Source organism: Seriola lalandi, unplaced genomic scaffold (genome assembly GCF_002814215.2).
Source record: "Seriola lalandi dorsalis isolate HSWRI2012SDOR001 ecotype SW California unplaced genomic scaffold, Sedor1 jcf7180002054224, whole genome shotgun sequence".
NCBI classification, from domain to species: Eukaryota; Metazoa; Chordata; class Actinopteri; order Carangiformes; family Carangidae; genus Seriola; species Seriola lalandi.
The window spans coordinates 132,285-160,234 of record NW_019524777.1 but is presented as its reverse complement, the minus strand read 5'-3'; the positions used below and the strand labels follow the sequence as shown (position 1 = coordinate 160,234).

At 39.6% G+C, this 27,950-nt stretch overlaps 5 protein-coding genes across 10 annotated transcripts; 2 read left to right on the top strand and 3 right to left on the bottom strand.

Annotated features, from left to right (window-relative positions):
* Positions 1–404: 404 nt before the first annotated feature.
* mef2b (myocyte enhancer factor 2b) lies at positions 405–12,860 on the bottom strand. 2 transcript variants are annotated; one of them, XM_087173446.1, is made up of 10 exons: positions 12,687–12,860; positions 12,513–12,591; positions 8,322–8,402; positions 6,881–7,084; positions 6,516–6,644; positions 6,040–6,229; positions 4,611–4,759; positions 4,191–4,305; positions 3,595–3,706; positions 405–2,747 (listed from the first exon to the last, which is right to left on the bottom strand). In XM_087173446.1, exons 3-10 carry the CDS (start codon positions 8,373–8,375, stop codon positions 2,435–2,437), a joined length of 1,266 nt encoding a protein of 421 aa, XP_087029572.1. In that variant the 5' UTR covers positions 8,376–8,402; positions 12,513–12,591; positions 12,687–12,860; the 3' UTR covers positions 405–2,434. The 2 variants fall into 2 exon arrangements, with proteins under 2 accessions (XP_087029572.1, XP_023259909.1); XM_023404141.2 differs by lacking the exon at positions 12,687–12,860 and having other exon boundaries at positions 12,513–12,680.
* A 3,225-nt stretch (positions 12,861–16,085) lies between these two features.
* tmem221 (transmembrane protein 221) lies at positions 16,086–20,302 on the top strand. The gene is made up of 3 exons (XM_023404151.2): positions 16,086–16,711; positions 18,216–18,301; positions 19,213–20,302. The coding sequence occupies exons 1-3, from the start codon at positions 16,410–16,412 to the stop codon at positions 19,755–19,757; spliced, it is 933 nt and encodes a 310-aa protein (XP_023259919.1). The 5' UTR covers positions 16,086–16,409; the 3' UTR covers positions 19,758–20,302.
* Positions 18,119–23,339, bottom strand: borcs8 (BLOC-1 related complex subunit 8). 3 transcript variants are annotated; one of them, XM_023404150.2, is made up of 6 exons: positions 23,168–23,339; positions 22,826–22,938; positions 21,801–21,865; positions 21,600–21,707; positions 20,431–20,494; positions 18,119–18,931 (listed from the first exon to the last, which is right to left on the bottom strand). In XM_023404150.2, exons 1-5 carry the CDS (start codon positions 23,202–23,204, stop codon positions 20,452–20,454), a joined length of 366 nt encoding a protein of 121 aa, XP_023259918.1. In that variant the 5' UTR covers positions 23,205–23,339; the 3' UTR covers positions 18,119–18,931; positions 20,431–20,451. The 3 variants fall into 3 exon arrangements, with proteins under 3 accessions (XP_023259918.1, XP_023259916.1, XP_023259917.1); XM_023404148.2 differs by having other exon boundaries at positions 20,431–20,521; positions 23,168–23,219; XM_023404149.2 differs by lacking the exon at positions 20,431–20,494.
* Positions 22,932–25,502, top strand: rfxank (regulatory factor X-associated ankyrin-containing protein). 3 transcript variants are annotated; one of them, XM_023404145.2, is made up of 9 exons: positions 22,932–23,088; positions 23,680–23,784; positions 23,937–24,038; positions 24,136–24,201; positions 24,319–24,419; positions 24,517–24,642; positions 24,819–24,885; positions 24,972–25,052; positions 25,155–25,502. In XM_023404145.2, the coding sequence occupies exons 2-9, from the start codon at positions 23,685–23,687 to the stop codon at positions 25,214–25,216; spliced, it is 705 nt and encodes a 234-aa protein (XP_023259913.1). In that variant the 5' UTR covers positions 22,932–23,088; positions 23,680–23,684; the 3' UTR covers positions 25,217–25,502. The 3 variants fall into 3 exon arrangements, with proteins under 3 accessions (XP_023259913.1, XP_023259911.1, XP_087029571.1); XM_023404143.2 differs by lacking the exon at positions 22,932–23,088 and adding an exon at positions 23,359–23,578; XM_087173445.1 differs by lacking the exon at positions 22,932–23,088 and having other exon boundaries at positions 23,939–24,038.
* On the bottom strand, positions 25,481–27,664 carry nr2c2ap (nuclear receptor 2C2-associated protein). Its single transcript, XM_023404146.2, has 5 exons — positions 27,523–27,664; positions 27,249–27,339; positions 26,716–26,821; positions 26,460–26,527; positions 25,481–25,960 (listed from the first exon to the last, which is right to left on the bottom strand). The coding sequence occupies exons 1-5, from the start codon at positions 27,558–27,560 to the stop codon at positions 25,838–25,840; spliced, it is 426 nt and encodes a 141-aa protein (XP_023259914.1). The 5' UTR covers positions 27,561–27,664; the 3' UTR covers positions 25,481–25,837.
* Positions 27,665–27,950: the final 286 nt, after the last annotated feature.

Genomic DNA, 27,950 nt, shown 5'->3' with positions numbered 1-27,950 from the left:
TGGAAAGAAAGGCAACTGCTCCATAGGGGTAGCGTAAGAAAATGTTCAGGCATAGTTATTGTGAGACAGCCAGCTGTGGAAATGAGCCTTTTTACACTGAATGTATTTTTTGAAGACATAAAGGTTTCCAGGCTTTTAAGTAGTCCATTCTTGTTCCTCTCGTTTGGTGGCTGCGTGGTGAGCTGCCTGACAGGGGCCAGACATGATAATGAGGGAGTGTGTGTGTGTTGAAAAGATGGAACGGAGGTGAATAAGACTAAATAAATGGGCACATGAAAGCTTGATAGCTACACACCGGACACCATTTTATCTGTCTTTGGACTGAATGTACATGAAAAGACTCTCAAAAGAAAGATAATAAACTAAATGTCTTTTGTAGAAAAAAAAACAGGCCCAAGCAAACATACAAATCAAACCATTTTATTTAAAAGGAAACACAACAAATGTCAAATAAAAATCTGTCTCTGTTCTGTTAGTGAAGCATTCAGCAAACATATAAAAACTAAATCCAAAACATCAGAATACTGATAACTTGGTTTTTCATGCTGATATTAATCCACATAACTGCATTTTTTTTTAAAAAAAGAAAAAAAGAGCTAATTCCACAGCAGCACTTGAACTTGAAGCCCTCCACCGACCGGCTCACTGAATCTCTGCAGAGTTTGTCTTCATCTATTTGTTAAATGTCTTCAGGGTGAACCACTGAACCTGGGTCTTGTCATACAGATTCATCTGATGATTAATCACCAATAGTTAAGGCTGGTCCTCTCTGCTCTGCAACCTCTCATTCAAATCCAAATGTTGTAAAAGAAGATGACCCCTGGTGGACAAGACGGGTAAATTCACCCCAACCCGAATTCTGAGTATATTTTATTTGCAGAACAAAAGTTGAATATGCTAAACTAAAACACACAGATGTCCATATATGTACCTATAGCCTATACTGAAAACCAAATATCCCTCAATAAAAAAAGTTATTTGTGGGATTTTTTTAATGAAATATTCTATAAATAATTAGACTCATTCATCACACAGTGTCTCATATATAAATATCAATTTGTACTTACTAAATTAAGCCCTTCAAAAAAAGGAATTGATGCCATTTCTATATTATTTAAATCAAATTAGACCTGCTATAGAGAAATACATACATCTTTGGGTGTTGCAGTATTTGATTGCAATCCATAGGGACAATACTTAAACCATTTGGTCTTTATTTGAAGTAGATTGCCATAAATTTGGTTGACAAATTAAAAAGAGGAAACTATGATTATTTGTAAGAATAAAATAATTAAAATTTAGCTTATCCACAATTAAAGTCTTACAAACAAACATGGAAAGAGATACATTTTTTTTTAACTTTCTAAGGAAACAATCATCCAAATTCCTGAGATCCACTGATGCCCAGATTTTTAAAGAATAGGTTCACTTTTTTTCAAGTCTATGCATACATGTCCATATGTGCATTGAAACAGGTTTTGGTATCTGTCATTGATCCTCTCTTAATATGACTCCAGAGATAGAGGGGGAAAATCAACAATCTTGGTTTTGTATGAAAATTCATTCTAGACAGTATTTTTAGCACAAAACTGTAAAAATAGCTTAAAAGCATAGCTTTAACTCTTAAAATAGAACTGCATTATGAAGGGTTCTTTTTACAGCCAGTATGGAAATCGGGACCAATTACAGTGACCAAAAACACTTTCAGTGCACATATGGGCATGTCAGTATTGTTTTAAAACAAACTTTAAAATAAAAAATGCACCTCACCTTTAAGATGTCCTAATGTCCAGGCACATTTCACTATTTCAAACAAAAGGGACACAAGCTGCAAATGTTTACTGTACATAGAGGCTAAGAGTCATTTTCCATTCCCACCTGCTTTTCACTGTAACATCTATACAAAGACAGTTGAGTGTAATTTTACAGCTATTTTCCAATTTTAAAACCAAACCTAGGTTAAACACCGAAGGCCGCTTTGAAAGCCAAATATGTTCGTAGACGCATTTTACACTTTTGGAGAAATTCAGTTGGTCCCACTGTGCTGCTGTAGCTAACTTCAACAAAGTCACAGATAAAAACAAACACATTTCAAATTGTATTTTTTTGATTCACATTATGTCCACACAGAAAACTAAACCTAACCAAACAAAAAGCAAATGTCTGTATGCATCTATCTCCTCACGGGGTCAATCAAGTGATGCAGAGAAAAATTCGCCCAGGAGAGACCAGCTCTGTATGAGAAGACAAAGAGAGGTATTCCTCTCTGGGATGATGGGGACAAATCGACCCTGTCTCTCTATCTTTTGTGTGTGTGTGTGTGTGTTTGTGTGTGTGTGTGTGTGTGTGTGTGTGTGTGTGTGTGTAATATAGCACTGGTTTTGAAGGTGGATAGCTGATTGAATGACAGATGCTGGTAGATTGCAGCAGCCAGCTATCTCTGCCAGCCGTCACTCATGTCTAACTGCCTGAGTGGCTGCCCTCCTTCCTTTTCGTCTTGTGGGTAGCCAGTTTTGGGAAACTCCTTCGTCTCATTGGCTGGTCGGGTTTCTGGAGGGGTATGGCAAGCCGAATCAAGGTCGCTCATTGGAGAGTGCTGCCTGAGGTGGTGTATAGGAGGAGAGGTGGGCGAGGACATGTGCTCAGGAGAGCTACGCTCTGATTTGATGCTGAGGTTCAGGGAGGGCAGATGTGGAGAGGTTGAGGAGCAAGACTGAGAGGGGAAGGAGCACCCTCCGCTGGACATCCTGGAAACAACAAGAGGAAAGACAAAAGAAAATGAAAAAGAAAAAGTTTGAACAAACATCAATTCTGCAAATATATTTGAAGTCCATTAGGGTGTAACTAGATCAGAATTTTATGCCGTTTAAATAAAAAAACACTGTTTGTGGACGGGCCATTTGGAATTAATTTGCCAATTTCAACAAGGATATTTCTAATCTCTACATATAAACAACAATAAACGATATAAAGTAGTAGAGGCACCAAATGCAACGCAAGAACATACATGAATGTGTGATTTAATAATTAATGAATAACCTAAAAATACAGTGAAAGTATCACTTTAACACAACCGAACACACAGTTTTCCACACTATTATATTTTTATTTATCATTTGTATATTTATTTTTATTTAGGGATTACTATTAATATTAATATTATGTAATCTTTAACAGCATTTATTTCTTGTTCTTTTTTTCATATTTTATTCTAATTTTATAAATTTTTTTAAACTCCATTTCTTGTTTTTCTATGCTTTCTTTTTTTTCTTTCTCCATTTGTCTGTTTGAGTCTTTATCATATTGTTTACACTCAAACTCTTGACGCCTGATGTTGATAATTACTTGATTATTTTCTGAATATACATATATCCTATGGTTGCCTCGGGCTGGTGGTTGTCATCATTTTGAGATATGCACTGTACATATGATGTTTTGTGCCTGACAACGATCTGATTGATCAAAATGTTGCACAGCAGCAGTGAATAAAACAACATTGTGGCAGCGAAGAACATTGTACAGATTCACCTGTCTGATCGATGATTCCATATTTCATCCACACTGTGGAACCATATCACACATTAATTTGCTTACCCTGGACTTATATGAGGCCCATGGGGTTCCTGAGGCGGCTGTGCTGCTTGCCAGGGGTTCACTGCTGCTCGTTGTAGACTAACAGAGTGATAAAAACCGGGCTGGCTGTACTCTGGAAAAAGAAAAGACAGGATATAAATACTTCCATATGAGACAAAAGATGTCCACCGGCATCATTGAATGAAAGGATATATTAGCTTCACCTAAAAGGAATAGTGCAACATTTTCAGACATATTTTTGTTTTCTTGCTGAGAGCTGGATGAGAATCATTAACCACTGTCCAATACTGTAAGTATGAAGCTACTGCCCGCAGCCAGATAGCTTATTTAGCTTAGCATAATGACAGGCAAGAAATGGGGAAACAGCTAACCTGGCTAACTTGACACAACCTGTTAATTAGAGTGCTTTAGTGGTGCTTATAGGTGGATTTTTTTATCTTCAGGACACAGCCAGGCTAGCTGTTTCCCCCTGTTCCTTCATGCTAAGCTAAGCTAACTGGCAGCTTGTTAGTGGACTCAATCAAAGAAAGCAAATAAGCCTTTTTCTGAATATTCCAGGCTGTTCCTTTAAAGGATCATCTCATCTGCAAACGTACCAGAGGCTCCAGGGGAGGGAAGGCCGTAGCCTCCCAGGCTGTGGCCCAACAGCCCCGCCTTGCCCATGGCTACCATGGAGCTGCTGCTGTGCAGACCCTGGTACAAGAGACCCCTCTGATGGACAGGCAAAGAGAAAACAGTCAAACTGAAAATCTTTTTTGTAGCAAAGTTTGTGGCAATACATAGACATCGCTGTTAACATACTATATAAAACTTTTAAATTGCTAAAGGTGTGAGTGTGTGAGAAAAAAAAAAAAACTGTGAAACTGCTTTTTCAAGTTTGCAAAACAATTTGCATGTATTGGTATTTCACTGAAGTTTTTAAAAAGAGCCCCAAGCTAAAGAAGCAGTTCCATGTACAGTATGTGTTAAATTCAGTGACACCTATTTGATCACACTGGATAGTAAGAGCTATTTACAGCAGAGTTGTGGTTAGCACGTGTGGCACCCATGGCCTGATTAGCAGCATCTCCTCGCAGGTTCTCACTGCCCAGGTTCAGAGGAGGAGGGCTTTTCATGTCCAGAGTGCGATTCAGGTTGCCGTGGGAGAAGACGGAGTAGCCAATACCTACACAGTGAAAGACAGGAGCAGGAAGTGAAAAGAGATGTGAGTTTGTTTCACTCACAGAAGAATAATTTATTTTTCAAGCACATTCTTCACCTCCCTCTGTTTGTAAGTGTGATAGAAATGAACTTCTTCTTTTGGTTTGACCACTGAATCAGTACTTGATCTTTATGAAACAATGTGCAGCCATCATGTACAAGTTATTGTAATAAAGCATGATGTACTGCAGACCTGACCTATTTGGGACTGATTGTAAACCAAAAACCTGTGTCTTTTATTAGGATAAAAGAATTAATACTTTTAAAAACACCACAACTGTCAATGACATCATAGAGTGTCCAAATAGTGAAAGACTGTAGAAGAGGCCGACATGACTGGCAGGTGTGATACATTCTGTACAGAAACCACAGAACTGGTTACAGCCGCTGTTACACTGGTGGAGGGCCAGTTTCACAAAACAGGCTGACTGCATGTGTGGATTAGAGCACACACACACACACACACACACACACACACACACACACACGCACACACACACACACACACGCACACACACACACACACTTCCTGTGAGTTCACAGCCAGCTGCACAAAAAGTTGACAGTACATGTGAATTTAACAGCAAGCATTTAGTGGGAGTGTTTTTCCGAGAGTGTTTCATGGATTTTCACACCAATGCTTTGCATCTGTTTTAAGACAGAAAAATGTTCATTGCTCAGTATTTCAAACATATGGCAAAAAAATTTTAATATTCTGTGAAACATTACCAAAATAGTATTTTCCATTCAGCGGAGAGTGTGTTAACTTGACGTCAGTTATTCTTTTTTTTTTTGTGGTAAGAGTCACATTTTTTCAAATTGTGTAAATTCATTTTGTGATGACACAGAGTCACTGAGAGGTTAATTACTGGTATTATAAAGCTACATTAAACACAACAAAGAAACTATGAGACTTGGTTCAGTGCAGTTTCTGGCCATGACATACTGTATTTATGTAGTAATATAATATCTCAATCGTCAACATGCATAAGGCCACTTCCCATTGGCCACTATCAAACAACATACAGCAAACTTCAGAGAAAATTTTTTTTAATTAATCGTAAATTATCTGAATCTGCCCAAAAATCTAATGGGTTCTTCCCTGGCCCATGACCCATCCTCCCACCAAGTTTGGAGCATATCAGTTCAGTTCTGCTGCTGACAAAAAAAACAGTCCCGGGAGAAAACAACCTCCTTGGCAGAGGTAATAAAAAGATTCTGTTTCACGGGGCAGGTGAAGCTCACCTGAGTGCGGAGACATGAATGCAGTGTGTGCGTGTGGTGCAGCAGGGCTGGCAGAGCTGGGTCTGGAGCTAATAGATTTAAAGACCGGGGGTCTGTGGGATGACATGCTGGATCCAGAGGAGTTGGGGAAGCCGTTTTCACAGCCTGCAGACACCAGGAACTGGGTCTCTGGTGAGAGCAGTGATGGAGCCTGAAGTAAAATATACACACACAATCGCAGCATAAGAGTTCAGGTCTAACACTTGTCAACAAGCCAGGAAAAATGTACATTTACAGGGTAAAATTATGTTTGGTATTTTTGAGTCAGAATCACCATTACAACTTTGCAAGTATCACAAGAAACTGCCGTTTTAATTCACTAAAACCTATTCAAATCCTTTTCTTCAGTTTTAGCTCAGGTCATCTTAGTGTTCTTTGGGGTTTTTGTGCTCGTCTTTGTGTATATGTGGTGAAATTGTGTGCGTGTGTGGACTAACATAGAAGCGCTGGCGTGCCACAGAGAGATCCATGCCTTCGCTGAGAGGATATTTGTCTGCAGCCACCTGCATGGTCTCTTCACTGTCGAGCTCTGAGCCGTCAAGACCGAGGCCTTTCCTACGCAGGGTCTGATGCAGAACAGAAAGTGCACACGGAAAATTACCCACAGTGATAGCATCAAAATTTAGAAAACAAGAAAGAGGTATGAGGGTTTTATTCCAAAATATAATACTATAAATTTCCATTTTTTTTTGTAAAAGTTGCCATCCAAAATTCATGTGTATAATTCACATAATTCACTATGTTTTTAGAAAATGAATTACTGTTTCACTGTTATGTTCTCTAATAGCAGCTGGGACAGTACCTCCAGTATGTCTGTGTTGGTGCGACTCTCGTGTGGCTCGCTGTACTCTGTGTACTTGAGCAGCACTTTGTCCATATCTGTGCTGGCGTACTGGAACAGACGGTTGGTGCTGTTGAAGATGATGAGGGCGATCTCACAGTCACACAGCACACTCAGCTCATACGCCTTCTTCATCAGACCAAACTTACGCTTGGTGAAGGTCACCTGTGGCACGAACAAGCACACAGAGGTTTGAGTCTTAATTCCAGACTATTACTGCTAAAGTCTGAAGCCTCAAGTAAACTATATATAAAAAGCTGAGATATGAAGATGCTTGAATATTGTTTTTCTCATTGCCGCCGCATGAAGGAATGATTTTCAATAAATCAAATTGGAGCCAGAAATCCCAACTGATCATTTGCAAACACGAACAGTGTTGTCCGTCAGGTATATTTATATAGCATGAAATCGACCCAGAAGACTTTACAATCTTTGCAGCAATAACAATATCTACCCTCAGACCCCAATTCAGATAAGAAAAACTCTAAGAATAAAAAAAACAAACCTTATCATCAAAAAAGATTAAGTCACGAACATCAGGTATGAGAAACAAACAAGTATTTGCAAGCACTCTGAACATGGTTAAATAAGTTTTCTTGTTCTTCTACACTGATTCAGATTTTATTAAATTTACACCAGTGGGTGATTGTTTCACTTGTGCCCTTTCGGCAAAAGAAAACTCTAACTTTCAAAAAGTAAGTCTCACAGTCACCCAGTGTTGCATTTACACCCATCTGACTCCAACTTGGCCCTCAATATGCTAGTGAGAGAGTAAGGCATGCACGCCACAATTATTGTAAAATTAAATATTATTATAAAAGTGTGCAGTCACTCATTATTCCAGATATCAGAATGTGACACTTCCTCCACAATCTTGCAGTATTAAGATAATTCCTACACACATTAGCCGCAGGAGCTAAATCTCTGCTACACAACGCAGAGGATACTCTGTCTTTACTACCAAATCAGTTCAAACAAATTGTATTGTGTGTTATGTGCGTCCAATTCTTTGCTGGACACTGAGCTATGACTGCAGCATCCGTGTACTCTAGCCTGCTTTCTATTGCATGTCCTGGACATTTGCATGAAACACACAGTATGCTGCTGTATGCGACGGTATGTGACTACTACTAGTACTGCTTAATCCTGACGTCAATAAAGTGTCAGAAAACAGAAAAACAAATAAATGTCTTGTTGTGTCCAACAAACAGTTTAAAACCCAAAGATATTCGGTTTACAGTGATACAGAGAGACAACAGCAGCAAATCTATTGTCAAAATAGTTGCTGCAGCTCTAGTCATTTATTTAATGAGTTACCACTGTACAAATGTCAATTGTTGTATATCAAAAGTGTTCTTGTTTGAATTGTTCAATGTAAATGAAATAGTGCATGCACGCCCACCTGTCTATTCCTCTGGTCCAGAATACGAGAAATTTGTATTTTCTTTCTTCCCATTTTTTCTGCCGTCTGTGAGTCTGACACCTGTAACAGAAAACATAAAAATGTTATAGTAGCAGAGAACAATACGTTTGTGTTGTTGACATTAATACGGCTGCAGTGACCAGCATTAAATAAATGTGATGTTAAGCACTAATATTTACAGCGATTCCTTCTGTAGTTCGATGAAAATAAAAGCTTGGTGAAAAATATGTCATAAATGTTTGGTTAATTATTGTGTACAGAATCTGAACCTGTCATCAAAGTGAGAGTCTACATTTCACAGTAACAATGGTAATGTTCAATAATACCTCTCTTCAAGTTCATGTAATTCTGGTGGGAAAATGTCATCCATTTGGTTTAAGTGACTCAAGACCCTTCCCCCTTGGTAAGGGTAGGGTGTTTATTTTTACCACCATGAGGCGATGCGGTCTAAAGTTAGAGCGGCCCTTGCCGGGCCAGCAGTCCACACTGTCTGACACCCCCACAGTCTGGGTTACCCCCGGGCCAGCAGCACAGTGTTCGGCTGCACCATGCAGCCCCAAGAGACAGGGTTAAAAATACAGTCGATAGCTCCTTTTAAAGGTTCAGCAGGCAATAGCTGAAACCAAACAGTAGAGAGAAAACGGTGTGTTTTTAAAAGATGGCTGATGCTAGAATCCACCCACTCCTCTCTCATGAACAGCCAGGTCAGAAAAAAAGTAGGATTTGGAAGGGCAGAAGGCAAAGACATGGATGGATTGCGGTTAGCCTGAGAATGTCCATTGCAGAAACTCACACCAAGTGTTTATCTGTTTTTCTTGGTCTAGAAAACCCCCGCTCCTGTCCCTGCCCCTGAAGGACCATATACAGCTGGACACTATAGCAATGAGGATTTTTTATTCACTCTTTGCATCATGGGAGACAGTCATAAAGCAACTCTGCTGCAAAACCATACAGCGTTAAATGAAGTCCGTATATTAACTTGCACTGTGTACGAGTTAGCTCCATTTTACACTCACTATCAGTCAAACAACTACCACTTGTCCGACTCCTCTGACCTGACCATACAGTACTTCTCCAAAGCCCAAAGGAGTTTTCACTGGTTTTTCCCCTTAATACTAGACATGTATTGGACTTGTCTATATTTAGTTCCCTGTCCCTCCTGATGGTGCCTGAGCGGATATGGCGTCCGTGTTCCCACGACCCCTAAAGTGCCCGCTGCCTCTCAATGTAAGCTTGGCACACAGGCATCTGGGGCATTTCTGGAGGAATCCACCTCTTTGCCCTCATTATTACCTTATAAAGTCCTGTGATATCCACTGCGCTGAATATGCTGCAGAGACAAGACACACTTCAACACCGACAGCTGCAGACAAACGCATCGTTGCCATTGCCTCTGCGGTAAGACAGCACACTGCAGACAAACAACTCTTACTTATAAGTGAAGGTCCACAAAAACCAGCATAATTCTGTCTACTGAATAACTCATCCACCACAAAGATCTGAAGTCACAGAAAGTCAAGCTGCTCTGTTTTTTGTTTTTTTGGACAAGAAGTGAGACAATTTAACCTCATATGAAGGCATGTTAATGGTGAGAAGAGAGGGAAGTGGGACATATGTTCTAAACAGGGCAGAAAGATCTTTATCTCAGAAAGTTCCTCTCCTCTCAGATATAACCAAACGACGACTATCACCACCACAGACAGCTCTGTTAGAACACATGACTAGCTAGATAAATATAGCTACACCTCCAGCCAAATGGTGTAGACTTAGCTATAGAACTCTATGTGGTTTAGTAGGTTTGTCGAAGGCCTAAAGGCCAAGACAGGCAGGAAAAGCTGCACTGTGCCCCACACATCAGCTAATTCTGGATGTTTTCCCACACAACAACTGCCATTTGAGGTCTGTGAATGCTTCACAAGTAGAACTATCCACTGCCTGTGACCTTTCATCTTTAGGCTCAACTCATGGACCTCTGAGGAAAGGTGAACATTAGAAGAGGAAACTGTTCTTTCTTTTAAACCTCTAAATGTCATCAACTAGTCCCAGAAGTCCTATGATGAGATGTGAATGCAAAACAGAGTCACTGTGTGTACTGTAATAGTGCAATAATTGCACACACACACACACTTGCCCCTGAGTCTTGTAGCTTCTATGGGGAAAGACACCACCGTTGTCAGACATCTTCCCAGAGGCCAGACAGTGGAAAAAACTGAGTACAGACACATGGCAGGCGCCAGCAGCCCTGCTCTCTGACATACCCTGGGAGCTTCTGTCTAATCAGCAACAAACAATTTTAATAGGTTTGATCAGTTGTTGTGATGACATTTGTGAATATATTGCACTAGATGTTTTTCTCGCTGCAGTGAACTGTATGCATGAATGAGAAGGGAAAAAAGTAGGCCATTTGTTGAGTATTGGGGGTTCTGCTTCAATGGTTTTCTTTCCATGAGTCATTCAGAGCATGATGGCTTGTAAATGTTTCAAAAACACGATAAACACGTGTATGCATATTAGCCGAACAAGCAAATGGCTTATTCTGTGGCGGCAAGGCAGATTCATAGAACAACTGATCACATTTTGTGCATCACACAGGTCCATATCTGCAGTGTTGGCTGTTAAACGGTCTAAATATAATGGCAAAATTAATCAAAGACTGCTGTAGGTGTTATCAGTTTCCCAAGTGGGGAAATATAAAGTACTTTATATAATTCTCTCTGATGTATGTCTCTGCACCACTGCCCCACTTCTGTGATATATTATTTTTCATACTTTTCATTCAGTCATGGGTTGATTATACAATAAAAATCAATCACAAGAGAAACTGCACCTACTACGATTGCTGCATTACACTATATTGATCTCTGCAGCTTTGTGTTCAGAGTGTTATCCATTTCAGTTACATCTAAGTTGGGTAAATAGGGTCAAATGTGAAACCAGACCCAAAACTGTCTCCGAAAATAGAAAACTTTAACCACATTTGCATGAACCAATACATAAAACCTCTCAAACGCAAGTGAAAAAGGGTGACGGGCAAAATGTCAAACCCATCCAAATCAAAACAGAAATGTGTATCACCAAGAGGAAACCCGTTGTGTAACTGTTCATTTCTTAATTATATTTATCACTCTTCTCAGCCCATTCACAGCTAGCATCTTAACTTAAACAATGTCACTTTTATGCTGAAGGTTAAGGTTAAATGAATGTGTGTGTGTGTGTGTGTGTGTGTGTGTGTGTGTGTGTGTGTGTGTGTGTGTGACACATCTTCAGGGTCAGAGAGTTCATGTGCTCACTGGGCCTTTGCAGAGTAATGGTGAGGAAATATTTGTCTAATTTTAACAGGAGATAATTGAATTGCCTTGATATTTTTGATAGAGCCAGAATAGCAAGAGTACACGCAGGCATGAGCTGAACATCTGATCTTTCCATGAAGAAAAAAGATTTTCGATTCAACGGACTCTACAAAGCTGTGAAGATGAGACACACCTTTATGACAGCTGACGGAGGGAAACCTCTTTGAGCCTTTTGAAGGGAGGCTGCAAAAAGTCTCAACTCCAGCCAATGATCTCATACGCTTTAAAACATCAGTTTCATCAATGCACATTTTGAATGAGACTGAGCAGTCAAATGATTGGAAGGGAAACAGGTTGTCTATCTGTCTGTCTGTCTATCTATCTATCTATCTATCTATCTATCTATCTATCTATCTGCTCATGTTTCTCTGATGCAATCAAAAGCGGGGGGGGGGGGGGTATAGTTATGCTACTACTTGTGACAAAGAATAAATGTGGAACAAACTGAGCTGAGATGCTTGTTGAAGTCGAGCAGCGAGCTATTCGGCGCTAAAAATAAAAACTGTAAAAATACATAGCTCAAAAAATGTTTGCGGATAATTAGGCCTAATAAATTGCTGACGTCATTCAAAATAGACTGTTTAAGAATAGCCTGTCTGTCCCCGAGTTGCCAAGCATCCCTGTCTAATATAGCCTCATCTATAGGCTGCTCTCAATAACACAGCAACAGGTAGGCTACTTTACTCACAGCTGTGCCGTGAATCCTGCCGCACAGGAAACCTCAGGAAACTTTGCTCATTTGCCTTTAAAACCGAGATATTAAAAAAGTAAACCCACATGCTTAAAAAAAAACAAACAAAACCGTAGCATCTAACCTCACCTGTTCCTCGATCTCCTTTCCTCTGTTTACTTCTTGAGTTTCACCCACTCGATCAAGACCAGTCAAACGAGGAAAGTTGCTAATAAAAAAGAAGAAGAAAAGGCACAGATGTGTTAACGATCGGAAGGAGCCTTGCGTTGTGCTCCGGTCCTGTGCTGATGTACAGATATTCACCTGATGCAGTAGTAGCGGATGGTTCAGGAGCGCTGCTTTCCAACAGCTGGCTGCTGCAGCCCGCCCCTCTCTCTCACTAACACCCCGCCTCCTCGGCCGTGCCATTGGACGCACTCCTCCGCCTCCCGGCCGCCGTTCAAACGCACCAGTCACTCAAGGCTGTCAGGGAGTTTACAGCACAAGTTACACTACCTACATTTGTTGTATTTTTGTTATTTTTGTGATTTTGTGTAGGCTAATATTTCAATAGTGGAGGGGAGGGGGAGGTGACAGTGGGCAGTGAAAAGTGCAGTTTTGTGATGTGTGACATGTGAACAATTCACATGTTGCAAAACAAGAAGAAAAAAAATCAGCTTTCTCTTTGTGACTGGTGAAGGAAAAATACATAAAACAATATCTAAACCTTGATAGGGCATTATATTACATTACACGTGTAAATGTGTAAAGAAAGTGGCTGATAATTGTGTTATTTTGTTTCAATGGAGACGACCTACAGCTCAACTGATGGCACCCTGAAGGTTCCTGTAATGTTGGAAACCACCACTTCTCAGACTGGCTTCACTGTTGATTTCCGAAGGATGGTCTCAATAGGCCAACACACTTTTATTTCAATAAATCCTAAATTTTGACTGAGGATGGCGCTTCTGTGAGATCTTATTCTTCCGTAACTGGTGTGTGTAAAGAAATTGATGCCAGTGATGCCCGGCATTTTTTGCTTATGACCTTAGCTTGTCTACATGCGAGCCCTCATCACAGGCTTCCTGAGTTGAGAGAGTGGTTTCCCCTTTTAGGCCTGAAGAGGTAAAACTATGCAGAAAACAACAAACAAATACAATATGTTCGGGTTTTTTTTTTTAATGTAATCCATGAACCGTCAGATTAATGTCACAACCTCTGAGGGGTCCAGGCATCTATGTTGGAAACCACTGCCCTAAACACATGTTCTGTGTTTAGTTACAGTGGTAGGGCATGATTTAATTGCATTTTGTAGTGATGTAAGTTTTTTTAATTATTATTATTATTATTATCTCAAAATCCTATATTACTTCAGGGTTTAATAAAGCTGCACAACATTAAAAATGAAAAATGAAGGTTTCTGAGAAAACATCTCTGAGTTACTTTAGTTTTTGTGTACATCATGGGCTTTTAAATCAAAGGCCATATATAATCCTATCATTTAATTTAGTGCAAAATACCTGGGCATAAATACATAGTTAAATAAAAGCAGTGTTGTTGATATGACTGCACAGCTGGTTGAAGAGCCCTTCCTTCAGCCATAAGACGGAGACAGTTACCTCTCCACATCATGTCTGAATTCTGCTGCTGCTGTGAGTAAATCTAACAAAATTCATCCCAGTTTAAAATGAAGTACTAATTGAAACTATAACTGGAATTTTGTCCTCAGCTACAGGCCTAATGGGTTGAACAAAAATAAAGGAATGCCTAACAATAGGTCATGGCGTGATACAGCAACAAGTTATATAAGTAACAGCCCCGAAAAACCAACATAGTTTGATCAGCAACTCTCTGATTCGCTCTACAAACATTTAACATCAGCTTCACAAAGGATGTATTTGGGGCAAGGCTGTTGGATTGCATCTATACTGTACTTCTACTATAAAATGATGAATGGAGTGAGAGAGGAAAAGGAAAAAATGGTAAATAAAATTATCCCAAGCAAAGCTAAGACAGTGATGGAAAGCAGACATGCTGTCAGCTTAAAAGATATATTTAGAGGTAATAACTGAATGTGCTGCATTATTGACTATTTTTGGGATGTGACACAATGTAGGCTACTCCTAAAAATAATATAGTGACAATTTATTAGCGCGGATCATCTTTGGAAGTTCGGACAACAACTCTATTTCTCTCTCTCTCTGACACACACATACACGCACGCACACACACATATTCACACTGACAAACATATCAACACACAGACACACATATAATGCTACTTACACACGAACACACACAGTTTGACATCCCAAGAGGAAACTCAAACTGTGCATCTGATGCAATAGTTAGTAACATCCCTACAGACTGCCAAAGCCTTTACCTCCAGGATTCATCTGCAGTGGCCACATCACGCCAACAGAGAATAGTGCAAACTCCCAGCTGTAAATACAGGCAGCTAATCACCTGTAGAAAAGGGGAAATTCTGCCTTTCCTCAGTGTGGTGTTTATGCAAGTGTATTCTCATAAATGTATTCTTAACACTGTGAGAGGTCTGTCAATCAGGAGACTGACGACTGAATCACAACCTTGATTATTAAATGTCGTAAATAAACAACAGAAGGCAAAAGCCATGAAGTAGAAACTATAGAGATAACAGCGCCTTTGAGAACTTTCCGTATCAAGTCCATTTTTTTTTTCATTTTCCTGAAACTTCTCACTTCTGCTTTCGACAAGATCAGCCACGACCCTTTTAGAGCATGTGGTGAGGCTGTCGAATTCAGAAATAACCTCCATGGTCAGTGTACATGTGTGAGAGCAATTGTTCACATTGTGTACTTTTATAGCTGCATTCTTATCTACATCTCAACAGAACATGGGTTACACCTTTATCCCTTCCAACCCCCCCAACCTCTAACAGAACAATAAGGGCTCTGTATCATAAGTCACAGACCTTAAGTAAGTCAAGGTGTTTGTGGTCCAGCAGTCATAGCCTAGAAATGAACTATACATATAGCGAACAGTTAATATAATCTATTAACTCAATACTGGAAAAATAACTTATCTTATTACACAGTTGTAATATACACATGGGGGTAAAAGTATAGCTGTTAGTTTAGGTGATTGTAAAAATAAATCGATGCAGTAAAAAAAAAGTGCATCCCTATTAAGCTGTGCATGTTTCCACGGCAACTAAAGTAAAGTTAATTCAAGTCAGAGAATGTGAGGAGCTGCAGCCAGAATAAAAGGGTGTTCAACAATAATCAGGGGTTAGCTAAGATGCTGCAAATCCTGCTGTAATTTACAACTGCCATGGTCTGAATTCTGCACTGGAACAATTTTAGACCTTTTGGACAAATTGTCACATTTGATTTTAGCTCCTATTTGTTTTTATTATTATTATTATTATTATTATTATTATTATTATTATTATTATTATTATTATTATTATTATTTTATTTTATTTTAGTGCAGCTCAGGTCATCCTACAGGATGTGCACGAATCCTTAGGACGAATCCTTAGAACATATTTTGGATAATGCAGGTTATAATATATATATATAATAGCTACTGCTTTTAATTGGCTATATTGTTGCGTAACTCAAAAAAAGCAATGCAATTAAATTCACGTTTTAATATAATGGTAGGAATTTTTTTAAGGTCCATTGTTCTGCCAGTGTTTTGTGTTTAGTCAGTGAGCTCTGCCTCTCGCAGGAGCACGTCAACGCATTGTTACTGAGGATCCAAGAGAAAAAGTCCATTGTTGTTGCGAACTTTTTAATCTGGGGATTTAAAGCACATCACATGCTCAGACGCAGCAGCGGGGCGCTCCAGCATAACAGGCAAACTGCTGCAAAAATCCATGTTGGGGAGGAAACTATTCATCCTGGAAGGACAAAGGAAAACACTGAATACACACTGCAATGCTAGCGCACTTTTGGGGAGTTTAGGATCGCCGCCTGAGAGCTGTTTTTAAGGAGTCCGACCAGGATAGGAAAAGTTTTTATTCTCTGCAGAAAACCTGACCGCTGGAGATTTGGGACAAAGATGACGCTCAAGTACAGCCAGCGGTCTCTAATTGTTCTGTCTTTACTGGGGATTTTATCCGCCATCATGTCTGTTTTATCGGTCATTTTGATTTTCCAGCTCCAGTCTCAACAGGCGTCGGTGAAGGAGTCTCCCCCTTCCACCTCCTCGGTCATACCCGCTCATGTCTGGGCCGTGTTGCTGCCGGTCTCCACGGTGCTCTCTGCTCTGTCCCTCACCCTCAATTTAAGCTCTGTGGTGGTGTGTCTCCTCCACAGCTATTTTTCAACAGAGGTGTGCAGAGGAGAGCAGGATACTGAGAGGTATTTAGGCAGCATGTTACCTTGCTCTTCTACCACCTGTTACTGCGGCAGCCATTGCAGCTACTTCCCTCACTTGTGTTATTCTGCTGTAGATCTAAACGGTACTAAAACATATAGTTCCGGTCAGTTCTGATAGGTTGGATCACGTCTGAAGGCTTACACTCACCTGTGACCGCACTACACTTAATTACAATATTAATACGCACAGGAGATTCACTTCACTCAGGTAGGCGTTTTAAAAGAAGAAATAACAGTTTCTCATTCATCAGCAACAACACAAACAATGATAAAAAAGAGAAGACAATAAAGATAAAGCGAAAACACACAAACACACACAAACACACACAAAAAACAAAACAAAACACTTTTGCTCAGTTCAGTTCACTTTTGCTACTTCATCCTTATTTGGGCTGGTATGACCAGTAGCCTACGGTGGCTAATGTTAGCAAACTTTGGATAGCGGTTGTTGTATAATGGGCATTAATTTCAGTCTGCTGACTTTAAGACTCTTCTTTACTTGTGCTACTGTTACAAAACATTTGAGCATTTACCATTATATACACAAAAAGCTACATCATTTACATACTATTTAACTATCCTTTAGGTGCATCTAATATAAAATCCAATACAAAAGTGCTGCAATCAATACGACCATGGTGTCACTTTTTGGAACTATTTTTTTAAACTCAGCTTTATTTTTAAATCTGTGTTATATTGTTAGGTGATTTTATTTTTTATTTTTCTCCTTCAGACATGTAATTGACATGAATATATAACTTTCAATATAAGGCAGAGCAAAACAACACTTCATCCTACAGGGGTTCTTATTTTCTGGTCACAGTGCACAACACTGTTGCTTTAAGTGGAAATTGACATTTAATCTATTTAGTGTTTGTTTCTCCTCCTTCTTTAATTGTTCTCTGCAAACCACAACCTTATCCTGGATGATAAATTTAACTGTATTAAGTTTCATTATAAGAAAACATGGTTTCAGAAGCATAAAAGCCTTTATGTGTCAGAGTGCAGAGGCCCTTACTGCAATGTTGTTGGTCAACCCCCACCTCTCAACCCCAATGAATCCCATCGAAACAATGGCTTCCCTCTCATTATGCACCCAGCGCACGGCCTCTAGCTGGTCCTTTCCCACGTCGGTTTACAAATCCAACAGCATGCCCCAGGACCTCCCCACTGACAGAGGGGACATTCCAAGAAAATGTGAATAATAATGAGCTGCACAAAACATCTAGCATTTAAACTGACCAAAATAATCATCAATCAAATGATTTAGGACCTACAGCTCAGATATAAAAACTTATCAGGGAAGAAATAAAAAGGAATTAGAGAAGTTTGATTGTATAACAAAGAAGGTGTAACAAAAGAAAACTGCCAAAACAGAAATGACAGAAATTGCATAAAATCATGGATTTATTTAAAAGCTAAAGTAGCAATGTTAGTGTAAACACATTATGAGACAAGACACTAAACATGTAATTTCTTGCAACAGAGCAGACTGGTTCCTTTTGGACAGCAGAGCTGTACGACATGTGGCTATTGGACTGTTCTGCCTGGGGGTTTCTGTCTACTTGGCAGGTAAGAAAATAAAAGTGAAAAATGTGATTCTCTTGTTTTTTTAAGAGTCTGAATTCTCTGGAACATTTCACCCAATCTGGCATGGAGGTACATTTAAGAACTGAAACACGGGTTAGTGCTAGGCACCTGTTATTGCTTTCTAGCACACTTCTCTGTTTTCAATGTGTATGTGTACTAAGCTTTTATAATTTGCATGCTGGGTACTTTTCAGTCTAACAACAAACACAAAAAAACCCTGAAAACTAGTGTCCAAAACATGGGCACTGCAGTGGATTTTCAACAGCAGAGGCAAAAACAGCCCTGCTGCTTTCTTTCTGGTCCATCCAGCGAGTCCAAGAGAACAATGCATTCTTTGAGCAGCGTCCATGACTTAAGTGTTTTTAATGCTGAACCTGGCAGCGCTGTGGTGCTCTGTTCCACTGAGCGGCTTGTACTGTGGGGTCACTGGAGGCAGTCACTCCATTGTGATGAGGAGGTGTCGTCCTGATGACCCCACTTTAGCGGCAATCAAGAAGTTGCAGAGCAAGGGACTGTAGAAAACAACACCACCAGCTAAGGAAGTCACGTCACATCCCAGAGCTGTGTTTTTCTCCCCCTTCCTTTAGCATGCCAGAGTCCATGGTCCTCTTCCTGCAGACAAACATAGACAACTCAGATGAGAACAATTGGCCTTTATATATAATTTCAACAAAATGAGACACATTTTTGTAATTCCTAACTTGTAAAACGTGTCTGGTGAGAGTAGGAAGCAGGGATTTAAGTAGAAAATAACAACTTTCAAAATCTGCTTTGCACAGTTTAATGTCCCATTACAGATTAACATTGTTTGCTAAAAATAGAGGAAAGAATTTAGTATTTCTTCTGTGTGAGTAAATTCTGTTTTTCTCCTTCCTCTTTCTCTTCCTTGGCAGCAATGTCCATCTTTATGCTCCTAATATTTGAGGTGGAGACAGGTATTGCCAGTGCTTGTGTCCTGTCTTCAGGGATCCTGATCCTGCTGGTCGTTGTAATTCACTCTCTGGTCAAAGCTTCTTATAGTGCTAAGCACTATCACAGTGACCACCTCAACACCCTCTACCAGAATGACCACCGAAGCAGCAACACGCCTTTATCTCGGCCCTGCGAGCTCAAAATTGGTGTGGACAAACCACGGATGCACCGCAGCCAGTCTCACCTCCAACATCAGATCTCCCCCTTCCCTCAATGTAGCAACCCGAGACAACGAGAACCATACCAGCAACAGCAGTACTCCCCTGCTGGAGGGTCACAGGGCCAGGCTAGTGATAAAGACGGCTACAGCAGCGGTGGCAGCTGTCCCAGAATGCACAGGACCCTGTCTACTGAATCTGGTCTACTGCAGGCCCAGGCTAAACCCTGGAATGGGGTCAACAACGAGATGAGGAGTGTCCTTGCACGCAAGTCAGGGATCTCTGCAAAAGACTCTACTCTTGTGTGACATAAAGGAAGCTGAGCTTATGGTTTAAGACACTGATGACTTCTATACATGTCAAAAGAGGACTGCTAACATAAGTGTCATCTCAAACAGGTGTAAAACTGTCCATTTGTATTATTCTACATGCAACATGTTTATCCTGACTGATTAGACAACACGGGACTGTGATTTAAAAACAAACCCAACTTTACACATTCATCAACTGATTTCTCCTGTTGGCATTATGGCATTTTTAGTTCAATGAAAAACATATTGATATTTTGTATAATTTGTAGTGTTTCGTATCAATGAATTTGATTTAAATCTCATACACACCAATGTTGCCCAAATATCAATCTGGCAAATTTATAGCTTTCACTGTAATAATGTAAATACTTTATTTCGCTGTATATGGCAGCTTTTTGCCAAATATTTGTGCACAATGTGCAGAGTGTTTTGTTTTGTGTTGTTCAAAATTATTTCATATCAACTTTAAATTAATTCTAGAAAATATAATTCAATTTAAAAGTAGAATAATTTTGAACACTTAAATAAGACATTAAAACAATGTTTACAAAATGAATTGAAAGGTCATTTTACTGCACATTTCACTAATTTATAACTCGCTAACAAAACATTTTATGTCTTAATAGAGGCCTTAGAGTGTGATTTTGTCATGTTGGGAGAAACTACTGACCTGGACACCTCTGTTCAGAGGTCATGAGGAAGTGGATGGGGCATGTGGAGCAGAGACAAGGGGACTAGGAGAATGGGTCACATCATGTAAGCTGCATGCAGGTGTCAGTGGGAAATAAAGAAACAACACAAAGAAACACAACAGAAAACATGACACTCCTATTCACTACAAAGAGTTCAGAACAGGATCAATATTTTGTACTGGGGGAATAAATTGCCAAAAAAAAAAACATTAGCTGATGTGCAAAAATATTAATTGATCCAAATTATTATAAATAATGGATAGAATAAAACAAACAGAAACAAATGTCATACATGAACAAAAGGTATGATGTGGAGCAAAGAATGAATACAAACAGGATAAAAGTCGAGACACTGAGCCACTGAAAATGTGAAAGTACAAGGACCCACAAGTGGATCTTTGACACTTTAGTCAGGGTGGGTGATATGCTCTATGATTATCTGGCTTTTTTAAATATTGACAGTAATTATGTCAATCACTATTGGTTTGGAAAGATAACTGCGCATGAAAACCAACTCCAAAGATGAGCTGATTTGGCAAAGTGAGAAAGGCTCTCATACTGACACTTTACTATACACACACAGGGATAAAGGCATTTTGTTTTTGTTTTTCAGAAATGTGTATTATTACATCATATATAATTGGGCCTTCAAATATGTCATACCCACAGGCACTGCATTTATATACAAGTTTCATAATCAACAAAATGTAGATACATTAAAGTGTATATTTATAGGCTTATTCTTTCAGTTTTAAAGCTAAAATTATGTGTCATACATGGAAGAGTTGAGTTAGCCGACAGCAGCACAGAACTAACTTTGCTGCTCAACAAATCAGTGTGCATTTAAATTTACACATTTTGTTGCTTTTTTAATCAGCAGCCTTATTTTCACATTTTTAAGGAAATAGGCGTGTCAGGTCCAACAAAGTCCAGTAAAGGACCAGAGAACAGTGATCCTTCTATCTTAACAGATGAATAATAACGCCTTTAACACAATAAATCAAAAACACTGATTAACTATGCTCTATGGCACCATATGCATATGTTAGTGTAATATCATTATAATTTTAAAACAATGTCATATTGCCCACCCCTACACTCCGGACACCACCATGTCTCAGTGAAGATGTTCACTGCTGCCTCCTACCTGCGTCCTTGAGAGTTGCTAATCTGTTCCTTCATGCTGATGGCTTGACGGAGCAGACTGTCAATATTTTTGAAATACATGCTGCTGTTCGTCATGCTCTTCACAGCACTGCAAAAACCAGCATACCAATGACAGTGTTAACAGTCATATTATTGGGCCACTGTGATTTGGGAAAATATGTAGGTCTGTGCATTTTCTCACCTGCATGCATACTCCACAGTATAGATGGCTCCTTGACTCTGCTCCTCCCAGCTCTGCATATCTGTCTGTGTGGGAAGTGAGAAAAAAGTAAAAGCAAAACATTATGACCACTCACGGATGAAGTGAATATTGTCGATTATCTCGTATCTCTCAGATACATGACATGGTGAGTGAACAGCTTGTTCTCATAACCTGTTGGTTGTGGAAGAAATGTTATGGGGCTGTACAGCCGCAGACTGCTCAGAGTACCAGTCATAATTTTTTGAACTTATCAGTATATATTTAGATATATTTTGTGGGTTGTTATGCAAAAGTGAACACAAACAAACCTGTATTCTAAAAGGTGAATGGTACCTAAATCATCAGCTATTACTTACAAAGTACCTCTTTAACTCACTGTATACACTAACCAACACAAAAACAAAAACACGGAAACAAGGAAGTGAGAGAGTGAGAAAGTAATATCAGCAAATGGACCCCTGTGACATATTGACATGCAGCGGTAAGACAAGCAAAGGTGTAAATAATCAAATTAATGGTGGATGAATTCCATTTACTTGCTTCAATTTCAGGCTCCTGGTATTATTCATGCTGGCTCACTGTCATGGCTTACTGAGACAACTGAGGAGTACAGAGGCAGTGTTAATGTTATTAGTAACACCTGCGCTTTCCTTCTGTGTCAAGTCAAAATGTCTGCTGTAAAAAAGGCCTCCAAAATAAAATACAGGCTTAAGTATAAATGATTTATTAATTTAAGGAGTTGTGTCTTTACTATTGTCTTCCTCAGTTTTAACTGACGAATTTAAACTGCATTTTTACTGAGACAGCTGAGACATAATGACGTTGTAATGTGAGGACAAAATGAAGAACTGGGCTTTTAAGGGGGCTCACACAATTATACTGTGAATACACCAAACCCCATTCCCCAACAAAATGTCGTCTGATCACACGCACTAGCTCGCGGTTTTTGTCTTCACCTTTTTATATAGTCTGTGGTCTACAACAGTACAACATAATCTGAATACCTTGTGCTGCACCAGTTCAGGCAGCGACCTCCTGACGTGTTCCTGCAGTCTGTAGAGAGCCACTGACGGCTCGTTAGCCAGTACGTACATGCTCTCGGTGAATTTGTCAGACACTGTAGAGTCAAAGAAAGACAGACAGAGAGGATACAGGAGCCGTGTTAGAAACAACGGAGGGAAACGTCCAAAACCAGCGGACACGGAAAAATGGCCATAGGACAGCTTAATCACAATACTGGCGGCACAGCATTAGCTTAGCGGCAAAGGTGAGCTAACAGCTACTGGCTTAGCTGCTAGGTAACAATGAGGTAAGTGAAATGGTGATTTTATGTATCTTGTATTTACCTCGTCTAACTTTCAGCTGCATCTCTTGGTCCTCCATAATGCAAGCTTGTTGTTACAATAGGAATTTGACAACAACAGTGCATCCGTTAGCGTGTTATGTCAGCTGGTTCCTGCTTCTTCCGTGTTTTTGTTGTCATGTGTCACACGACAATATTCCGGACAGAAATATTGATTATGTAAAAACAGTTCTTCCTTCAAAGAGTGCCAGACGCTGTGCTACGTTACACGGGGTGATTCCTCTGTTTTGTTAAAATAATTGATTCATTAAATAGTAAATCAGCTGAGCGATAAGTAATGTACCGTAGGCACACTTCGATGGCCAGTGATATCCGTCGCGTGAATTGAAATGATTTTTACTTTCAGTTTTCCCAAAAGGAAGTTAGCGCAAATTAGACTGTGAGGCTGGATGTGGTGAGTTTACAATGTAATTTGTTTTATAAACAAAATTTAGGCTACTTTTTCTTGATGGCAACACCACAGTATTTAGTAGTTCGTGTCTTTATTTATTGCAGTGATCATGGAGACCAGAGGTGATGATGAGGTTGCAGATGGCCAAAATATTCAGGCAACTAACGCTAACGCATGTCCCTACGAGTCCAGAGATGAGACGTCCAATGGTATTTGACCCCTTTTTATTTTGTCTTTTAATATATGTTAGGCATCATGTGTAACATGAAGTCATCTGATTTTTAAAATAATCAATTTAACATTTAATATCTTGCTTCCTCTGACATGGCTGTGGTTCATCTGACTGGGCTGGTGTCTCCAGAGAACATGGATGTGGATGAAGAGGGTTTGTTCAAACACTCCACAACTCTGACCAACAAACAGCGTGGGAATGAGATTACAGTTCGCCCAGCAACATTAGACTGTAAGTACAAAGGTTTAATAAAGTTGTGTTAGACAAGCAATCATTGTATTTTCATTGGCTTGATCACATGAAGATATGAAGATTTTATTTCCATTAGCTCTGTCTATCCACCAGCTGGCAGCTCAGGGCGAGGTTTCACAAGTGGCTGCACATCTGAGTAAAGGTGAGGGGTCTGGATCTCACTGCTATCCACCAAGCAGTAAAACACGATGCAGATTTTCACCAGTACTAAATTGTATAAAATTCCTTCTGTCGGGCTGTGATCGGTTTTATTTTGCAGACAGTTCATTGCTCAGCAAACAGGATGAACGGGGCTTTACACCTCTAATGTGGGCAGCAGCGTTTGGAGAGAAAGCAATGGTGGATTTTCTCTTGGAAAAGGTTAGAAGTAAGCAACTGCTGCTGACCATAAAGAAATGCACATGTCATTAAGACTAAATGCACCATCTCACTAATGTTTATTGCATTTATATTTCAGGGTGCAGACCCCAAAACAATCGCGAGGGAGCGAGAGAGTGCCCTGACACTGGCCAGCTCTGGAGGTTATGTGGACATTGTCGAGTCTCTTCTCAGACATGGAGTAGACATTAACACTTACGACTGGGTACTTTTATGACTTTCTTTATGTCACGCATCATCAGAAATCTGCAAAATTTACTAGTTATGGCAAGCCAACACACATTATTAAGATGGCTGACAAAGTCTATTAAACATTGAAATAGAATTACAATGTATGTGTTTGTTTTGCTCTTAATGAACACTTTTGTATTTTATTCTCAGAATGGTGGAACTCCTCTTCTTTATGCTGTACGAGGGAACCACATCAAATGTGTAGAGGCACTCTTAGGTACATTGCATGTCCATAAATTAATAAATTCTAGCAAATTCTGTTTAAATGCTTTTACTAATGGCCACTACTGTACTCTGTTTCAGCCAAAGGAGCAGACATGACCATTGAGTCTGATTCTGGGTACAGCCCAATGGCCTTAGCTGTTGCCCTTGGACACAAAAAGAGTATGTATTGTCTTCTACCTGACAAATATGATTTCTTTTTATCTTACTGTAAAGAATGTTTTGCTGTAGTGAATTAACAATTTCATGTATTTTGTTTCCTAGTTCAGAAAGTGTTGGAGGACCATATTCTGAAACTCTACAAGCCAACACCAACGTCGACATGACACTAGTTAAAATAAATAAATGGAAGGGACAGCCTGACACAGATAATCTCAGATCTACATCCAGTTGTCATTTGTAGATGACTAAAATGCCTGTTATAATTACAAGTCATTGTAATAGATCAATACATATGCAGAGACATTTACACTGAGTAAACTGCATTTGTTAATTTATAAATAGTTTATTCCATATATGTGCATTCCCTTTTATGTAGCAGAATTATTTTTTGTTTGGTTGGTGGACAGCAAAAAAAGACTGTAAACAAGTTTTAATAAAAATGTATTTTTATACTGTTTGTTCCACTTGAATGCCACTTCATCTCAAAGGCACAATATAGATATAGATTATAAGGGATTACAAGTGCTCTTATCATCACAACAAACCCATTTAAATCTGCAATTAAAACACTGATTCAGACTCCATGCCATGCCTCCTGTCCTTAGGTAATGAAGAGAGAATGCCAGATAGATCCATGAAAATGTCCATACCAAAAAAGGCCACATTCACATCAGTTGAGGAGGTGGCAGTGCAGATGACATGCTTCCCAAGTGCCACCACACCATCCTGTGTCCTGTACTTTACTCAGGGGTCATTTCCTCTCTCACGAGAGGGTTAAAAAATGGTCATGAAGCGTTTTCCCCCAGGATGTCCAAGGAATAAACAATAATTCTCCCAAAAAAGTCGGCACTATTCTCAAATATTATTTTTACTTTGTCCACTGCAGGGGCCTCCTGTATGGGAAAGCTGTGGGTGTGGAGTTAAGAACAAGATAAGCATGGTAATAATGTAAAGCATGCCTAGGAAAATATTGTCAGTTACTTATTACGACCCATCTAGAACACCAACAGGAAGCACATAGTTCCTAGAGTGACAGGTGCAGCCTGAGCTGCTGTAATAACCCTTGTGTAGATTGGCAGACTGAGTTTTTACTGTATTACAGCAACTGCACTGGGTATTAACATTAAGTGTTAACTATGTTTAAAAAAATCTATCATGGATTACTGAGATTTGTCTGATACAGTAGCTCTGTTCAAACTAAAGATTATTTATGGAACACATCATAGTCTGTAAATTATGAATAATGCATAATCAGGAGTTAAATGTAAATAGCAGCAGAAGAAGAAAATATACAGCAGCTTTTCAGATTTTGCCACCCCACTGAAATTAAAAGAAAAAAAATGTAGGTACCCAGGTAACCATTCTAATCTCTCCTCACAAATGCTGCATAGTAAGAATGAAGGATATCTGAAGCGAGTTGTTGTCTTCTGGGTAAATATGGCTGATCACTGTAAAGTCTCCATCTTTAAGGCAACCTGCAGAGAGCACAAGTGGAAAATCATTTACCTTATCTTGTCACACCTGCAATAGAAAATGGTTAAAAAAAAAAAAAAAAAAAAAAAAAAAAAGAAAGAAAAGAAAAAGAAGGTGGCTGTGGATAGTCACATTAGGACACCATTTGTGATGAGGTTTACAGTTGGAAAATGTAATCTCTGGGTTTCACCTTCCAGCTTGCATGTTTTTGCAGAGAAGCCTCCCTGGAACTGGACCTTTAATTCTGATAGCGTGACAGACTGGGGGAACTCCAGAGACACCCACTGACATTCACCCTGCAAAAAATAAAATTTTCATAATGACTCATTGCGACACAAACAGTGTAAGATCCAGGTAGCTGAGGGAAGTCTATGGGAACATTATCTTGAGCGTCTTTGTAATCAGGTTTTGCAAGTAGTGCACAGTTGATGTACTTGATTCCAATGCTATACACAATAGAAATGGAAGAGCTTCTAACAGCTGCAAAAATAACACGTACTGTAAATAGTGGTGAGAACAGAAAACATTTTTTTTTCTTTATTAGGTTTAGGTGGCACTCTAAAGGTGCAGTTTGAGTATTGTGTCATTTCCTGTTAGAATAAAACGATGACGTATCTTGATTAGTTAGTAGCTGCAAAAACAGAATACCAGGACAATTAGTAACCAGTACAGACTGTACACAGAATAGTACTGTATGGCACTTGGACACAGCTGTAGATTTACCTGGTCTGAATTCCAGCACGTCTCCTCATTGCAGTCAAACATGTACTTCTTTCCATACTGCTTCACGTCTCTGTTTAGCACTGAACTCACCCTGAAATGGTAGTGTCAAAAAAGAATCCCAGTGGTCACTTTACAGGTCTGCTAGCTAACAGGAGGTTAATTCAAAGCACCACATGCGACATTTACGACTGGTTTTGTAGTGAACTAATGGTAGACATGACCGTTAAGTCCGTAAGCTATTTGTTTTCATGATTTAATGACAGCTGCTGTATACCTGCTCTGTGTTTCTCTGCAAATCACCGAGGAAGCCATGTCGATTTTCTAAAATTACACATTGCCGTCAAGCGACACTGCCACGAGGTGTGTGTTTCTTATTTACGACAGTGACGTCCATGGGCGGCTGTTCTTCTTCCCGCCACAAGATGGAAGCCATGTACCGTGAAAATGGAGGTAACGGCTTTTCATCTTTATCTAAGGTCCCGAAGATTCGAAATTAATAATTGAGATCTTAAAACTTCAAACCTACTTGTGTGTAATCTGTGTGCCGAGTAGTCTGGCTGGTAAGTGTGCTGCATTCTGCAGAGCTGTACGTGCCGCTCTCCATCTCCGTGTTTGCACCTTTAGGCCGCACTCATGTGTACAGGAGACTCAAAGGTCAGGGAGATAAGAATCGATTAGGAAGAGAGGACCACAGGGGCTACT

Coding starts and splice junctions, on each gene's coding strand:
- mef2b (XM_087173446.1), bottom strand. CDS start 8,375: ATGGGAAGAAAGAAAATACAAATTTCTCGTATTCTGGACCAGAGGAAT. Junction 7,085..8,321: donor TGGACCAGAGGAATAGACAG/GTGGGCGTGCAT, acceptor TTCGTGCCACAG/GTGACCTTCACCAAGCGTAA. Junction 6,645..6,880: donor CCAACACAGACATACTGGAG/GTACTGTCCCAG, acceptor GTTCTGCATCAG/ACCCTGCGTAGGAAAGGCCT.
- borcs8 (XM_023404148.2), bottom strand. CDS start 23,204: ATGGAGGACCAAGAGATGCAGCTGAAAGTTAGACGAG. Junction 21,708..21,800: donor ACTGTGGAGTATGCATGCAG/GTGAGAAAATGC, acceptor TGGTTTTTGCAG/TGCTGTGAAGAGCATGACGA. Junction 20,522..21,599: donor AGCAACTCTCAAGGACGCAG/GTAGGAGGCAGC, acceptor ACCTGCATGCAG/CTTACATGATGTGACCCATT.
- rfxank (XM_023404145.2), top strand. CDS start 23,685: ATGGAGACCAGAGGTGATGATGAGGTTGCAGATGGCCAAAATATTCAG. Junction 24,420..24,516: donor TGGATTTTCTCTTGGAAAAG/GTTAGAAGTAAG, acceptor TTTATATTTCAG/GGTGCAGACCCCAAAACAAT. Junction 24,886..24,971: donor ATGTGTAGAGGCACTCTTAG/GTACATTGCATG, acceptor ACTCTGTTTCAG/CCAAAGGAGCAGACATGACC.
- nr2c2ap (XM_023404146.2), bottom strand. CDS start 27,560: ATGGCTTCCTCGGTGATTTGCAGAGAAACACAGAGCAG. Junction 27,340..27,522: donor TGCAGAGAAACACAGAGCAG/GTATACAGCAGC, acceptor CTACCATTTCAG/GGTGAGTTCAGTGCTAAACA. Junction 25,961..26,459: donor AAGACAACAACTCGCTTCAG/ATATCCTTCATT, acceptor CTCCACACCCAC/AGCTTTCCCATACAGGAGGC.
- tmem221 (XM_023404151.2), top strand. CDS start 16,410: ATGACGCTCAAGTACAGCCAGCGGTCTCTAATTGTTCTGTCTTTACTG. Junction 16,712..18,215: donor GGAGAGCAGGATACTGAGAG/GTATTTAGGCAG, acceptor TTCTTGCAACAG/AGCAGACTGGTTCCTTTTGG. Junction 18,302..19,212: donor GGTTTCTGTCTACTTGGCAG/GTAAGAAAATAA, acceptor CTTCCTTGGCAG/CAATGTCCATCTTTATGCTC.